The 18,050-nt window shown below is 42.5% G+C and overlaps 1 protein-coding gene across 4 annotated transcripts in view; it reads right to left on the bottom strand.

Annotated features, from left to right (window-relative positions):
• Positions 1 to 14,160: 14,160 nt before the first annotated feature.
• Positions 14,161 to 18,050, bottom strand: part of LOC110504662 (EH domain-containing protein 1) — an 18,678-nt gene continuing 14,788 nt past the window's right edge. For all 4 annotated transcript variants that reach the window (XM_090220246.1, XM_021583430.3, XM_090220245.1 and 1 more), the window contains 3 exons: positions 15,878 to 16,048; positions 15,310 to 15,474; positions 14,161 to 15,068 (listed from right to left, as the gene is read on the bottom strand). In XM_090220246.1, the coding sequence (XP_090076372.1) occupies positions 14,529 to 15,068; positions 15,310 to 15,474; positions 15,878 to 16,048 (876 nt within the window). In that variant the 3' untranslated portion in view covers positions 14,161 to 14,528. The remainder of the gene's footprint in view (positions 15,069 to 15,309; positions 15,475 to 15,877; positions 16,049 to 18,050) is intronic.

Here is an 18,050-nt window from a genome sequence, read left to right as displayed (position 1 = left end):
ATGATTACCGCTACGCTGCTGTTCATTGATTATTGATTAGATTTATGATTACCGCTACGCTGCTGTTCATTGATTATTGATTAGATTTATGATTACCGCTACGCTGCTGTTCATTGATTATTGATTAGATTTATGATTACCGCTACGCTGCTGTTCATTGATTATTGATTAGATTTATGATTACCACTACGCTGCTGTTCATTGATTATTGATTAGATTTATGATTACCGCTACGCTGCTGTTCATTGATTATTGATTAGATTTATGATTACCGCTACGCTGCTGTTCATTGATTATTGATTAGATTTATGATTACCGCTACGCTGCTGTTCATTGATTATTGATTGCCATTACTTTTAGTATCTTTCTATTTCATCTTGCTACTGGTCACTATTACTTCAGTTTACATGTACACTATAAATTACCACAAGTATGTTACCACTAGAAATTACCACTAGTATATTACAGCTAGTATATTACAACTAGTATATTACCACTAGTATATTGTCACTAGTATAGTACCACTAGTATATTACCACAATATATCAACACTAGTATATTACCACTAGTATATTACCACTAGTATATTACCACTAGTATACTACAACTAGTATATTACAAGCTAGCATATTACCACTAGTATATTACCACTAGTATATTACCACTAGTATATTACCACTAGTATATTACAACTAGTATATTACCACAGTATATTACCATTAGTATATTACCACTAGTATATTACAGCTAGTATATTACAACTAGTATATTACAACTAGTATATTACCACAGTATATTACCATTAGTATATTACCACTAGTATATTACAGCTAGTATATTATATCTAGTATATTACAGCTAGTATATTACCACTAGTATATTATATATAGTATATTACCACTAGTATATTTCCACTAGTATTTACCAGCTGGTATATTACCACTAGTATATTACAAGCTAGCATATTACCACAGTATATTACCACTAGTATATTACCACTAGTATATTACAGCTAGTATATTACCACTAGTATATTACCACTAGTATATTACAGCTAGTATATTACCACTAGTATATTACCACTAGTATATTACAACTAGTATATTACCACTAGTATATTGCCACTAGTATATTACCACTAGTATATTACAGCTAGTATATTATAGCTAGTATATTACCACTAGTATATTACCATAACTATTTATACACTGAGTATACCAAACGTTTAGAACACCTTCCTAATATTGAGTTGCACTTGCACACCCCATTTTCACTCAGAACAGCCTCAATTCGATGGGCTCTACAGGGTGTCGAAAGCATTCCACAGGGATGCTGGCCCATGTTTACTCCAACCACTCCCACAGTTGTGTCAAGTTGGCTGGATGTCCTTAGGGTGGACCATTCTTGATACACATGGGAAACTGTTTAGGGTGAAAAATACAAATCACTGCACATCTCCACAGCTGCGTCTGGCACCTACCTACTACCATACCCTGTTGAAAGGCACTTAAATATTTTGTCTTGGGCATTCACCCTCTGAATGGCACACACAAAATCCACATCTCAATTGTCTCAAGGCTTACAAATCCTTCTTTAACCTGTCTCCTCCCATTCATCTACACTGATTGAAGTGGATTTAACAGGTGACATCAATAAGGGAATGTAGCTTTCACCTGGTCAGTCCATGTCATGGAAAGAGCAGGTGTTCTTAATATTTTGTACACTTGGTGTATAGTCCTGCAACCAGTCACTTTTCAGCCCTGTTTACATATATCTGCGTATCACGCCTACACGGACACTCTGGCACACACACTCACCACCACTTATGCTGCTGCCATACTGTTTACAATTATTATTCTTATTGTTTATCCTGCTACCAGTGACTTTCTCCTAATCTCCCACCTACATGTAGATTTCTACCTCAATACTCCAGTATCCCTGCACATTGTACATGTGGTATTGGCACTGACCCTGTATACAGCTTCCTCTCTTATGTCTCATGTTTTCTTTATTACACAGTGCCTCTGGAAAGTATTCACACCCCTGGACTTTTTCCATGTTTAAATCATCAATCTACACACAATACCCCATAATGACAAAGTGAAAACAGGTTTTTAGAAATGTTTGCAATTTTATTAAAAATTTAACACAGAAATAAATTATTTACATAAGTATTCATACTCTTTGATATGAGAATCGAAATTGAGCTCAGGTGCATCCTATTTCCAATGATTATCCCTGAGATGCTTCTACAACTTGATTGGAGTACACCTGTGGTATATTCAATTGATTGGACATGATTTGGAAAGGCACACACCTGTCTATATCAGGTCCCACAGTTGACAGTCCAACTGAGCAATCGGGGGACAAGGGCCTTGGTCGGGGAGGTGACCAGGAACCCGATCGTCACTGCCAGAGCTTTAGAGTTCCTCGGTGGAGATGGGAGAACCTTCCAGAAGGACAACCATCTATTCAGCACTCCACCAATCAGGCCTTTATGGTAGAGTGGCCAGACTGAAGCCACTGCTCCATAAAAGGCACATGACAGCCTGCTTGGAGTTTGCTAAAAAACACCTAAAGACTCTCAGACCATGAGAAGCAAGATTCTCTGGTCTGATGAAACCAAGATTGAACTATTTTCCTGAATGCCAAGCTTCACATCTGGATGAAACCTGGCTCCATCCCTACGGTGAAGCATGGTGGTGGCAGCATCATGCTGTGGGGATGTTTTCAGGGACTGGGATACTAGTCAGGATCAAGGGAAAGATGAACGGAGCAAAGTATAGAGAGATCCTTGATGAAAACCTGCTCCAGAGCGCTCAGGACCTCAGACTGGGGCGAAGGTTCCCTTCCAACCAGACAACGACCCTAAGCACACAGTCAAGATAACTCAGGAGTGGCTTCGGGACAAGTCTCTGATTATCCTTGAGTGGCCCAGCCAGAGCCCGGACTTGAACCTGATCGAACATCTCTGGAGAGACTTGAAAATAGCTGGGCAGCGACGCTCCCCATCCAAACTGAATGAGCTTGAGAGGATCTGCAGAGAAGAATGGGAGAAACTCCCCAAATAAAGGGTTTGCCAAGCTTGTAGCGTCCTACCCAAGAAGACTCGAGGCCGTAATTGCTGCCAAAGGTGCTTCAACAAAGTACTGAGTAAAGGGTCCGAATGCTTATGTAAATGTGATATTTCAGCTGTTGTGTTTTTATACATTTGCAAAAATTTCTATAAACGTGTTTTTGCTTTTTCATTATGGGGTATTGTGTGTATATTGATGAGGGAAAATGTTGTTTTAATACATTTTAGAATGAGGCTGTAAAGTAACAAATCGTGGAAAAAGTCAAGGGGTCTGAATACTTTCCAAATGCACTGTATCTGTGACCAGCAGATGCATATCTGTATTCCCAGTCATGTGAAATATATAGATTAGGGCACAATTAATTTATTTCAATTCACTGATTTCCTTTTATGAACTGCAACTCAGTAAAATATTTGAAATTGTTGCATGTTGCGTTTATCTTTTTGTTCAGTGTAGTATATTTAGTCTACACGTTTACTAGGTCTGTTATTGTGAGTCTTCGGAAATTAAAGGTTCACATTACAGTTGCATCAATCACCTATTTGGGTTACAGTATGGGATAAGTTCTGTCCCTTTGGGTTACAGTATGGGATAAGTTCTGTCCCTTTGGGTTACAGTATGGGATAAGTTCTGTCCCTTTGGGTTACAGTATGGGATAAGTTCTGTCCCTTTGGGTTACAGTATGGGATAAGTTCTGTCCCTTTGGGTTACAGTATGGGATAAGTTCTGTCCCTTTGGGTTACAGTATGGGATAAGTTATGTCCCTTTGGGCTACAGTATGGGATAAGTTCTGTCCCTTTGGGTTACAGTATGGGATAAGTTCTGTCCCTTTGGGTTACAGTATGGGATAAGTTCTGTCCCTTTGGGTTACAGTATGGGATAAGTTCTGTCCCTTTGGGTTACAGTATGGGATAAGTTCTGTCCCTTTGGGTTACAGTATGGGATAAGTTCTGTCCCTTTGGGTTACAGTATGGGATAAGTTCTGTCCCTTTGGGTTACAGTATGGGATAAGTTCTGTCCTTTTGTATCGGACAGGTGCACCTCCCCCTGTCTACTCTGCTGAACACCACTCTGTCATGTCAACCTTCAACCAGCAGAGCGCAATCTTTGCCCACGGGTAAACAATGTGGTTCCTTCCGAGAGCCGTTTTGGTTTGGGTCTACAGTAGCTTCTTTGCTCTCTAGATCAATTCTATAATTCATGTTTTCTCACTGTACAACAAAGGTGAGAGCATTTCAAAGGGGATTGTTCTCTAATTGTGTAGGTGGAGCAACATTCTCCTACCTAGAGAGCAAGATAAACAAATCCCTAAAGCGCCACTTTACCCCCTTGGGCTTTTCAAGGTGCATGCAATGCAAAGGGAGAGATAGCGTTGAAATGTTACAATTTTGAGTTTGCATCCCAATAATATACATCACAGAAGAATGAAATATAACCAAACTGTTTGACATAGAAACACTGGATTTTCTGAGGGTTTTTTAAACTATGTTTATTAGTTGTAAAATTATGAAAAATAGGAATCCCTGAGACCACTATGTCATTTGACTGCAGGAAAGAGCTATGGCCTCTAGAAGCAATGATATAAAACACAAAATATGAAGTAATATGCTGTAATGTTTGTGAACACTTTACCTAGCAGCCAACCTGCTTGCACCAATCCCTTGTAATTAAAATAAAATACTGTGAAATGTAAACCCCCCCTTCTACTAATTTCATTCAGTCATCCATTAATTGATTCATTCCAATTATGGTAGCATTGACCTTTTTCAGTATAATACAGTACATTGTACAATATTGTGTTGTGTCATTACACAGTACTTGCTTTGATACCATATTCATATTACAGTAGGTGTACAGTAATATAAAATACAGAATTTTACTTGCCAGCAAGCTGCCTGTAAACTACTGTCAAAATCACAGTAACCCCTTCACAATGTATATCCCCGATAATTACATGGTGTGTTTGTGTGTGTGTGTGTGTGTGTGTGTGTGTGCACAGAGGGAGGGAGTTAGAGAAAAGGAGAGAGATTGTGAAAACTTCAAAAACAACAAACTCATGCAGACCAACAATGGGCGTTGTGCAATGGTAGTGTATGTTCCATTCCCACCATTCCAAAATGCTGCCCCCATATATCTGTTTTGAAATGTACCCTGTGTGTAATAAGAAACATGAATACAGTGTCACGTTCGTTATAAGGATCGGACCAAGGTGCAGTGTTGTATGTGTACATTCTTATTTATTAAAAGAATGAACACTGAACAAAATAACGAAACGAAACGAACCGTGAAGCTATACAAATGAGTGCTGACAGGCAACTACACATAGACAAGAACCCACGAACACAAAAGGGAAAATGGCTACCTTAATATGATCCCCAATCAGAGACAACGATAAACAGAAAGAAGAAAAATGCCTCCCTTCGAGAAATCTATGGAGCTGATGCCTTTCAAACTAAAAAAAATCCTTGATTGGTTCTTCTCTTATAGTCTATTGTTCTATTCTATAGTAATTCTAGTGGTCTATAATAAGGTGGTAATGTTCTTCTGTTATGCTTTTTCGAGTGACAAGAAAACATGAAGTGTGCAGTATTTGTATTAAATTCCCAAACAAGTTACCTGTGAGCAATTTTGCTGCTCTTAACATTATGGTAAATTATTGCGTCCAATAAAATGCAAGGAATGCTAACAGTTGTCTATTTGTGTGCTGTAACTGCAAAGGTGAATGTAGAGCGTTACCCCTGTGAGAAGACCCTTCCCCTACTGGACCAAATTCCTGGTTCCATTCCAGCTGACCTTGGGTCAGTTCGTCTGTCTACTCAGGTGAGCACTGGTTGGGTGTGTGTGAAAAAGGATGTGTATTATGAGAAAATCAATGTGCATTTGCTGACAGTCTGTGTGTGTGTGTGTGTGTGTGTGTGTGTGTGTGTGTGTGTGTGTGTGTGTGTAGCTCAGGCCAATGAAGGGACATGCAGATTGTTCAATGCTAGGAGGCAGTATATATACAGTATAGGTTATATACTAAATCATAGGCTGCAAGCGGTTACTAAATTACATTTCCAGAGGCACACTGACACACCTAACGATGAAGATGAAGCCATAGGCTGCGATGGCGGATGCGCTCGTCAAGGCAATAGCCTATCTCAAGATGATCTACTTTGAAAAACAGTTCTGCTGTTGGATACAATTTGGGAGTTGTTGGAAAAATATTTTTCTATTGGTTCTACAGACAGATTAGTCTTCTCTTTTCAGCAGTAGGCATTTGCTTTCCAAACGTTTTTCCCCACAATTGTATTTTGAAATCTGCAAAAGGCAAACTGACAGCCGCAACCAACCATAGAAATATAAACCATAGACTACAGTTTCCTTTGAAGTCAGGACTGGCATCCATTGCTAGTTTAACAGTCATGTTGCCAGGGTTAGAGGTTACAAAATCCTTCTATGGAATATTTGTCTATGATCATGAAGGAGCAAGCTGTAGCCTATAGTTAGTATGCTGCCCAAGCTGCGGCCTTCCCAACTATAGACATACCATAACTTCCAAAATAAAGGAAACACTTGAGTTTACAAGGGATACAAAGTATATGTTATCGTGTGGGGTGCATTTTTCTGGCATGGTTTAGGTCCACTTGTAGAATCTATGCCGAGGTGCTTTGAAGCTGTACTGGCATCTGGTCATTGCGCAACACCCTTTTTAAGAAACTTTATGTTGATGTTTCCTTAATTTTGGCAGATACCTGCATGTGCTTGTGATAAACTTAATTCACAGCTAATTTTTTTTATAAACTATTGATCCTCTGTGGCTAAAACATGCTCTCTGGTGTATTTTGAACATTGAGAGTGGGCTCCTGTGGTTGGATACCCCCTCCCCCCATCCTCGCTCCTCGTCTCCTTCTCAAAACCCATTGGAGGAGAAGGTCAGAGGGGCGGGACCTCTGGCTTTCAAATCAAATGGGTTTTGAGAAGGAGACGAGGAAATAGGACTCGAGGAGTATGCAATTAAGATCTTCCCATCGTCTGGTCTTACGTTTTAGCACTTAGCTCCTTTAAGCTCTCCTTTCTGTCTTCCTCATAAAACATGATCATTCCTTTCTGTCTTCCTCATAAAACATTATCATTCCTTTCTGTCTTCCTCATAAAACATTATCATTCCTTTCTGTCTTCCTCATGAAACATTATCATTCCTTTCTGTCTTCCTCATGAAACATTATCATTCCTTTCTGTCTTCCTCATGAAACATTATCATTCCTTTCTGTCTTCCTCATGAAACATTATCATTCCTTTCTGTCTTCCTCATGAAACATTATCATTCCTTTCTGTCTTCCTCATGAAACATTACCATTCCTTTCTGTCTTCCTCATGAAACATTATCATTCCTTTCTGTCTTCCTCATGAAACATTATCATTCCTTTCTGTCTTCCTCATGAAACATTATCATTCCTTTCTGTCTTCCTCATGAAACATTACCATTCCTTTCTGTCTTCCTCATGAAACATTATCATTCCTTTCTGTCTTCCTCATGAAACATTATCATTCCTTTCTGTCTTCCTCTGTTTTTACACACGTTACAATTTTGACAGTGTTACATGTGTTATTATTAGATGTGTTCATGTTGTACATCTGTGTTCTGTAAAATTCAATCTAATTGAAATTCCTAAATAAACTCCCTGTCCTTTTAGTGCATACTATGGTTTGATTTTTGGCTAGTCAAACAAGCTTGTAATTTACTATTCCCCATCCTAACAGCCTTGTGATCATGTAACAGCATGTCATTTTTTGTTCAAGGACACAAAGTCATGACTTCACACGCATCACCCGAATCTCAGTAACTTCAGAGAGTCATGAGTTATATTAGTCATGTGTGGGAAAGAGGGATAGCTAGTCAGTTGTACAACTGAATGCCTTCAACTGAAATGTGTCTTGTGCATTTAACCCAACCTCTCTGAAACAGAGAGGTGTGTGGGGGGGGGGGGGGGGGGGGGCTGCCTTAATCGACATATTTGGCACCCGGGAAACAGTGGGTTAACTGCCTTGCTCAGAACTACAGATTTTATGTTGTCAGCTCAGGGATTCGATCCAGCAACCTTTTTCCTTACTGGCCCAATGCTCTAACCACTAGGCTACCTGCCGCCTGTACTGGAACTAGACATGTGCCCCAGACATACCATACCATCTCTCTCTCTCTCACACACACACACACACACACACACACACACACGTGTTACAAAACCCCCTGGCTGCTTCTGGTGCCATTTTGAAGTAGTCGACTGGGTGGGATTTTATATGGGTTAAAGAAGGATCACATAATTCCATCCAGGTCATCAGGAGGGATCAGCCAATGAATGATACTGGTGAGGAAACATTCCATAACAGCAGGTGGCAGTAAATCGCCAACCTTGGCTTCCTACCTGTTCTAACAACACACTATAGATGGCAGTAAATCACCAACCTTGGCTTCCTACCTGTTCTAACAACACACTATAGATGGCAGTAAATCGCCAACCTTGTCTTCCTACCTGTTCTAACAACACACTATAGATGGCAGTAAATCACCAACCTTGTCTTCCTACCTGTTCTAACAACACACTATAGATGGCAGTAAATGGCCAACCTTGTCTTCCTACCTGTTCTAACAACACACTATAGATGGCAGTAAATGGCCAACCTTGGCTTCCTACCTGTTCTAACAACACACTATAGATGGCAGTAAATCGCCAACCTTGGCTTCCTACCTGTTCTAACAACACACTATAGATGGCAGTAAATGGCCAACCTTGGCTTCCTACCTGTTCTAACAACACACTATAGATGGCAGTAAATCACCAACCTTGTCTTCCTACCTGTTCTAACAGCACACTATAGATGGCAGTAAATCACCAACCTTGGCTTCCTACCTGTTCTAACAACACACTATAGATGGCAGTAAATCACCAACCTTGGCTTCCTACCTGTTCTAACAACACACTATAGATGGCAGTAAATCACCAACCTTGGCTTCCTACCTGTTCTAACAACACACTATAGATGGCAGTAAATCACCAACCTTGGCTTCCTACCTGTTCTAACAACACACTATAGATGGCAGTAAATCACCAACCTTGGCTTCCTACCTGTTCTAACAACACACTATAGATGGCAGTAAATGGCCAACCTTGGCTTCCTACCTGTTCTAACAACACACTATAGATGGCAGTAAATCACCAACCTTGGCTTCCTACCTGTTCTAACAACACACTATAGATGGCAGTAAATGGCCAACCTTGGCTTCCTACCTGTTCTAACAACACACTATAGATGGCAGTTAATCACCAACCTTGTCTTCCTACCTGTTCTAACAACACACTATAGATGGCAGTAAATGGCCAACCTTGGCTTCCTACCTGTTCTAACAACACACTATAGATGGCAGTAAATGGCCAACCTTGGCTTCCTACCTGTTCTAACAACACACTATAGATGGCAGTAAATCGCCAACCTTGTCTTCCTACCTGTTCTAACAACACACTATAGATGGCAGTAAATCGCCAACCTTGTCTTCCTACCTGTTCTAACAACACACTATAGATGGCAGTAAATCACCAACCTTGGCTTCCTACCTGTTCTAACAACACACTATAGATGGCAGTAAATCACCAACCTTGGCTTCCTACCTGTTCTAACAACACACTATAGATGGCAGTAAATGGCCAACCTTGTCTTCCTACCTGTTCTAACAACACACTATAGATGGCAGTAAATGGCCAACCTTGTCTTCCTACCTGTTCTAACAACACACTATAGATGGCAGTAAATCGCCAACCTTGTCTTCCTACCTGTTCTAACAACACACTATAGATGGCAGTAAATCACCAACCTTGTCTTCCTACCTGTTCTAACAACACACTATAGATGGCAGTAAATGGCCAACCTTGGCTTCCTACCTGTTCTAACAACACACTATAGATGGCAGTAAATGGCCAACCTTGTCTTCCTACCTGTTCTAACAACACACTATAGATGGCAGTAAATCACCAACCTTGTCTTCCTACCTGTTCTAACAACACACTATAGATGGCAGTAAATCACCAACCTTGTCTTCCTACCTGTTCTAACAACACACTATAGATGGCAGTGCTCCCTTTCAGTTGGTTTGCAAACTCATAGAAGTAGTAGAAGAAGAAAATGTATTTCTTTTAAAATGATGTGCAGCATCACTGGCACTGCCCATGCTCTCACAGACTGCATAATGGAACCGATACAATGTTGCGATGTCTATCTAGGTCTATGGGGCCGAGGTACTTTCAGAGAAGGACAGTGTGACAGAAATGGAGTGATGGAGGTAGAGATGGCCTCACTGGCACTGCCCATGCTCTCACAGACTGCATAATGGAACCGATACAATGTTGCGATGTCTATCTAAGTCTATGGGGCTGAGGTATTTTCAGAGAAGCACAGAATGACAGTGACCCAGAAATGGACTGATGGAGGTAGAGAGAAAGAGAAGCTTTCTCAAACAGGGGTAGAGAGAGACAGCTTTACAAACAGGGGTAGAGAGAGACAGCTTTACAAACAGGGGCAGAGAGAGACAGCTTTACAAACAGGGGTAGAGAGAGACAGCTTTACAAACAGGGGTAGAGAGAGACAGCTTTACAAACAGGGGTAGAGAGAGACAGCTTTACAAACAGGGGTAGAGAGAGACAGATGGAGAGAGACAGGGGAAGAGAAAGACAGAGGGAGAGAGACAGGGGAAGAGAAAGAGAGGCAGTCGGAGGATAAGGGTTGAGTTAAGAGGACGATATGCACATCGACTCACTTCACACCACCGTAGCCATTCTAGCACCCTTTGCACAATGTGTTCTAAAACTGAAATACTGCTTTTGAAGAGTGGTTTAAACCGGACAACTGGGTGGGTCTCTCTCGGCTGTACATTCAGGCCATGGTGGAGTCAATGTTATGAGTGGCAAGGTTATTTTTGACATACTGTACTGTGCATGGCGTGTTGTCTGTTCTATTTAATCAAGTGTGTGAAGAACACAGAGCGATGCTAAGGAAGATGTGTGAAATGGCTAATTAGTGTTGTGTCACATGTCTTACATGATGTGCTGTTGGTTTACTTTAGAATACTGATAGCTTTACACTACTACTGATATTATGATGACTTTGAAGTATAGAAGCAAGATCATTTGAGCGGTTAACAGATTGTTCTAGTTTAAGTGTGCTGTACAGATACTTTCAACACAGACATACAGTAGCCTATTACAAACACGCCACACACGCATGGAAACTTTTGAAACAGTATCTCACCCATATCCATTACTCACAAGAGGAACTATAGCATTTACAGGTCAGTCAGTAGAACAGTAACATATACATCGTGTGTAGGAATAACTCAAGAGATTGCCCAAGTCCCAATCAAAATGAAAACAGTGTAAACCAGTTCAAACCTAATCCTGTCTCACCAGAGGCATGTTGTTGGGATCATGTGGAACAGGGTCAGAGCATGACAGAGTATCACACAGTCTGAGTTTCATGCTGGGCCCCTAGCTGAGGGTTTGACACAAGGCGTGTGTGTTTGATGCTAGCGAAAGATAACATAAACCCCCAAAATCAGGTTCTAAAGGGGATAAAGATGCAGACAAATTCCGAGCTGTCATGGAGACACAAAGGAAACCTAGAAGAAATCAAGGGCAGTCACCATTGTGTAGTAAGTATAACCTTTGTGTAATGGGCATCAAGTTCAAATATTAAGAGGTGCAACAGAGCACAAAAACAAGCTTCAAGGAGTAAAGACACAGCTGCTTCTACAGATGTAAAATAACCCACATGCTGCATTCAAACAGCAGATGAGCCTGCTATACAGTAAACATACATGCACAGACTAACACACAGGAAATCAGATCAGAGTACCTTTGCGTAACTCACAGTTGTCCCAAGCCCATTCTCCATTAGCTAGATGTCATTTGAGTGCCATGCACGAAGAGAAGGATCTATGATCACCATAGAGACAAGACATTGGGGGCAAAACAACTAGGCGGGGTTGGGGGGGCTGTCATCATAATGGTATGGGAGTTGTGAAAAAGTAAACATTGTCAAGTGCAATCAATCAAGTAGATAAACTCAGCAAAAAAAGAAACGTCCTCACTGTCAACTGTGTTTATTTTCAGCAAACTTCATGTGTAAATATTTGTATGAACATAATGAGATTCAACAACAGACAAACTGAACAAGTTCCACAAACATGTGACTAACAGAAATGGAATAATGTGTCCCTGAACAAAGCGGGGGTCAAAATCAAAATAAGTCAGTATTTGGTGTGGCCACCAGCTGCATTAAGTTCTGCAGTGCATCTCCTCCACATGGACTGCAACAGATTTGCAGTTCTTGCTGTGAGATGTTACCCCACTCTTCCACCAAGGCGCCTGCACATTCCCGGACATTTCTGGGGGGAATGGCCCTAGCCCTCACCCTTCAAACAAACAGGTCTCAGACGTGCTCAATGGGATTGAGATCTGGCCTCTTCGCTGGCCACTGCAGAACACTGACATTCCTGTCTTGCAGGAAATCACACACAGAACGAGCAGTATGGCTGGTGGCATTGTCATGCTGGAGGATCCTGTCAGGATGAGCCTGCAGGAAGGGTACCACATGAGGGAGGATGTCTTCCCTGTCACGCACAGCGTTGAGATTGCCTGCAATGACAACAAGCTCAGTCAGATGACGCTGTGACACACCGCCACAGACAATGACGGACCCTCCACCTCCAAATCGATCCCGCTCCAGAGTACAGGCCTTATTCCTTTGACGATAAACGCGAATCCGACTATCACCCCTGGTGAGACAAAACCGCGACTCGTCAGTGAAGAGCACTTTTTGCCATTCCTGTCTGGTCCAGCGACGGTGGGTTTGTGCCCATTGGCGATGTTGTTGCCGGTGAGGTCTGGTGAGGACCTGCCTTACAACAGGCCTACAATTCCTCATTCCAGGCTCTCGCGGACAGTCTGAGCACTGATGGAGGGATTGTGCGTTCCTAGTGTAACCCGGGCAGTTGTTGTTGCTATCCTGTACCTGTCCCGCAGGTGTGATGTTCGGATGTACCGATCCTGTGCAGGTGTTGTTACACGTGGTCTGCCATTGCGAAGACGATCAGCTGTCCGTCGTCTCCCTGTACTGCTGTCTTAGGCGTCTCACAGTACGGACATTGCAATTTATTGCCCTGGCCACATCTGCAGTCCTCATGCCTCCTTGCAGCATGCCTAAGGCACATTCACGCAGATGAGCAGGGACCATGGGCATCTTTCTTTGTGTTTTTCAGTCAGTACAAAAGGCCTCTTTAGTGTCCTAAGTTTACAGAACTATGACCTGAATTGCCTACCTTCTGTAAGCTGATAGTGTCTTAACGACCGTTCCACAGGTGCATGTTCATTAATTGATGGTTCAAGCATGGGAAACAGTGTTCAAACACTTTCCAATGAAGATCTGTTTAGTTATTTGGATTTTTACAAATTATCTTTGAAAGAGGGTCCTGAAAAAGGGACCTTTCTTTTTTTGCTGAGTTTAGTTTGTTGAGTGGAAGTGTAAACATTTGGTTACTCTCAAGTGCTCACAGCTTGAATCAAATATATGGAAATAAGAAAATTTGAATTATGCTAAACTGGCACATCTAGACATGCCAACAATATCTAGGGTTGAGGTGAAACCAGTCTAGTAGTTTAAAACCTGCTTTTGAAAGCTTCAATAGTTTACACCCAAAAGTTTGTCTTTATATTTGTCAAAGTTCTGGAACTTTCTCAACTGTGCTTCCAGCTTTCTAAATTATCTCCACATGTTCACCATGAACGTGTTACAGAATCTCATAATCACTTCCTTCTTTCTCTCAGCTCCTTCTTCCTGTCAGTATCTTCAGTTGATCAGTAGGCCTACAGCTGTATCTCTACACTCTTGGTCAAAACATATTTAACAAGCAGATACATAAGTGGAGTCCTGTCCTCAGGTGCTTGTGTCCAGCTCAGCTGACAGTGACCGGTTCTCACCTACAGGGGGTACTTATGTATTCAATTCAATACAGGTAGACATTCCAAAATAAGAGTTTCCAACATACACTACTTAATTGGGATAAATATTACATTTTTATTAAAATTTGAGAAAATAATAAAACGGAAGCATTTGAAAACATCTCATAGTAAACCGACAGGAAATACAAAAATATAGATAAAACAATTCTAAGTTAGAATCTTTTTTCTCCAAAAAGAACAAGTTCATTACGTTTCTTTGGATCAACATATGGACAGTATATTTTAAATGTCTTTAACCCGTTTCCCATCTCCTCACATTGTTGCATTACTCTCCACCCGCCCAACCCTCCCTCAGCAAATATTCATTAACATATCCCCCACAACGCAAAACAAGCCCTCCCTAACCCAGCCCTCCCCAGGTTCATCAGATTGCGTTTCCCCCCCCCTTCCTCCCAGCACCACATCACTCTCCCATATCAATCTCCTGGTGGCGTTTAGAAGGTGGCACCAGGTGTTCCGGAAGTTTACCTGGCAGCTCATGTCCCTCCAGCTTCACTCTGATTAGATGATTGGCCAACGCAAACTCCTCGTCGTCTAGGTAACCATCCTTATCCACGTCGGCCAGCTTCCAGATCTTGCCCAGGACCGTGTTGGGCAGCTTGGACTTCACCATCTCCTTCTTGGCTGCCGCGCCCGACACTTTACCATTGATCGGTGACAGCGTGTAGAAAATCTCATCGTACGAAGGTTTGTCCCGGGCCACCACCCACTCCAGCTCATCGATGCCTTCCCCGGCACCCTCTCCGTAGCCGTGGCCGAAGGGGCCGGACATGGTGCCCTCAAAGGCACCTCCGTGGACAGCCTGGCTGGGCATGGCGGCTTCCTCCTGGCGGACCAGGGTCATGAGGCGAGCGATGTCGTTGGCCAACATGTCCTCCACAGCCTCCAGTAGCTTGGGCTTCATGGTAGGGAACTTAGAGAAGTCGTGGCCAGCCAGGAGCTCCTATAGAGACGAGGGAGAGATGTATACTATGTTATGTTAAAGGTCTGAGGTCATTAACAAATAATATGTTCATCATTGGATGGTCTTCATTACTTCAACAACATAATACAGAGGACGGGATAAGACTTCAGTTTATAGAGTCACATTGATTAACCTCTGGTGTGTACGGACAATATTCCAGCAACATTTCTCTGAGGAAACAAAGGCTAAACTAGATATGGATTCAGAGGCTCCATCTCACCTGCATCTTCTTGAGTTTAGGGAAGTCTCCAGGGGAGATCTGATGTTCCCTTTCTATCTTCAGGTACGTCTCTCCCAGGTTGGCGATCAGTTCCTTCTTCTTGTTCTCCTTTCCAAACACACTGGGCATCTCCTTCTTCAGAGAGATGATGATGTAGGCATGGACCTGGACAAAGGTTCAAAGTTCACACAACCTATAGAAACAAGATATTGACCAGACTGATATTCTGCCATAATAAACCATCTAGTTGAGGATGTAGACATGGACAAGGGTTCAAACATCCTCGAGAAACTACCTGTTGGCCCGCAACAAAATACACTAGCTTTAACGCTGCTCCTTCCTGCAGAAGTGCCCTCTTGGATATTCCCTTATTCCAAGTCCCATTCTTTTAATGTAGCTTAAATAGAACAACGAGTTAATAAATGGTGAGCGAGTGTTGCACCTGGTCAATAATACATTTTTTAAATAAATGTTGCACCTCGACTCCCGTTGGTTGAGTGCCCTCCACTTCCTTCTCTTTTCCTGTACCCCCATACATTCCTACAAGCATCTGGACCCCTCCCCTCACCTTAGCCAGCCGTGCCCTTTTGATGAGGTCGTTGAGTTTCCGTATCGCTGCGTTCCGGGGAAGCCCCTGGATATCCTGGAACAAGTCCTGTTCCTCAGCCTCAAACAGCTTCCGGTTGTCAGCGATCAGGAGAGGCTGGGCCCAGAACGACCCGATGTACACCCTCACCACCTGAGGACCACAATACACATAAATTAATAAAGACAAAGACAAATAAATATATGGGCTCCTGAGTGGCTCAGCGGTCTAAGACACTGCATCTCAGTGCTAGAGGTGTCACCACAGACACCCTGGTTCTGTGGTGGTGTTTGTGGCTTAGCGGTCTAAGACACTGCATCTCAATGCTAGAGGTGTCACCACAGACACCCTGGTTCTGTGGTGGTGTTTGTGGCTCAGCGGTCTAAGACACTGCATCTCAGTGCTAGAGGTGTCACCACAGACTCCCTGGTTCTGTGGTGGTGTTTGTGGCTCAGCGGTCTACGACACTGCATCTCAGTGCTAGAGGTGTCACCACAGACTCCCTGGTTCTGTGGTGGTGTTTGTGGCTCAGCGGTCTAAGACACTGCATCTCAGTGCTAGAGGTGTCACCACAGACACCCTGGTTCTGTGGTGGTGTTTGTGGCTCAGCGGTCTAAGACACTGCATCTCAGTGCTAGAGGTGTCACCACAGACACCCTGGTTCTGTGGTGGTGTTTGTGGCTCAGCGGTCTAAGACACTGCATCTCAGTGCTAGAGGTGTCACCACAGACACCCTGGTTCTGTGGTGACATAGCCCTATAGCCCTATTTGGTAAAAGACCAAGTCTATATTATGGTAAGGACAGCTCAAATAAGAGAATAAGAGAAATGACAGTCCATCATTACTTTAAGACATGAAGGTCAGTCAATCCGGTAAAATTTCAAGAACTTCTAAAGTTTCTTCAAGTGCAGTCGCAAAAACCATCAAGCGCTATGATGAAACTGGCTCTCATGAGGACCGCCACAGGAAAAGAAGACCCAGAGTTACCTCTGCTGCTGAGGATACGTTCATTAGTTACCAACCTCAGAAATTGCAGCCCAAATAAATGCTTCACAGAGTTCAAGTAACAGACCTCTGAACAGTTAATGTTGAGATGAGACTGCGTGAAATCAGGCCTTCATGGTCAAAGAAACCACTACTAAAGGACACCAATAAGAAGAGACTTGCTTGGGCCAAGAAACACAAGCAATGGACATTAGAGACAGGTGGAAATCTGTCCTTTGGTCTTATGAATCCAAATGTGAGATTTTTGGTACCAACCACCATGCCTCTGTGAAACGCAGAGTAGGTGAATGGATGACTTCCGCATGTGTGGTTCCCACCGTGAAGCATGGAGGTGGTGGTGTGTGGGGGCTTTGCTAGTGACACTGAGGGTGATTTATTTAGAATTCAAGGCACACTTAACCAGCATGGCTACCACAGCATTCTGCAGCGATAATCCATCCCATCTGGTTTGCGCTTAGTGGGACTATCATTTGTTTTTCAACAGGACAATGACCCAACACACCTCCAGGCTGTGTAAGTGCTATTTGACCAAGAAGGAGAGTGATGGAGTGCTGCATCAGATGACCTGGCCTCCACAATCACCTGACCTCAACCCAATTGAGATGGTTTAGGATGAGTTGGACCACAGAGTGAAGGAAAAGCAGCCAACAAGTGCTCAGCATGTGGGAACTCCTTCAAGACTGTTGGAAAAGCCTTCCAGGTGACTACCTCATGAAGCTGGTTGCTTTGGTTACTACATGATTCCATGTGTTATTTCATAGTGATGTCTTCACTATTATTCTACAAATGTAAAAAAATAGTAAAAATAAAGAAAAACCCTTGAATGACTAGGCGTGTCCAAACTTTTGACTGGTACTGTGTGTCTGAGATATAGAGATATAGATAAGTACTCAGATCCAGACTCATTGAGAAAAAACTAACATCCATGGGTGTGGGGTAGCATTTGGCCGTAGCAAGGAGTCTGGGTAGCCAGGCACGGCCCCAGCAGGACCACAATGGAAATAAGTTGGTTGACTTTACGGTAAACTTGACGGTACACTTCACATCCTTAATGTTGACTAAGGCAACTCTATATGCATTTTATATTGTCTGCATCTGAAATGGCACCCTATTCCCAAAATAAGTGTGCTAATTTTGACCATGGCAAAGT

This window comes from Oncorhynchus mykiss, chromosome 25 (assembly GCF_057628025.1).
Source record: "Oncorhynchus mykiss isolate SJ-2025 chromosome 25, ASM5762802v1, whole genome shotgun sequence".
In the NCBI taxonomy this organism is placed as follows: domain Eukaryota; kingdom Metazoa; phylum Chordata; class Actinopteri; order Salmoniformes; family Salmonidae; genus Oncorhynchus; species Oncorhynchus mykiss.
Note: the sequence above shows the minus strand (reverse complement) of the source record. Positions and strands in the feature narration are given on the sequence as shown.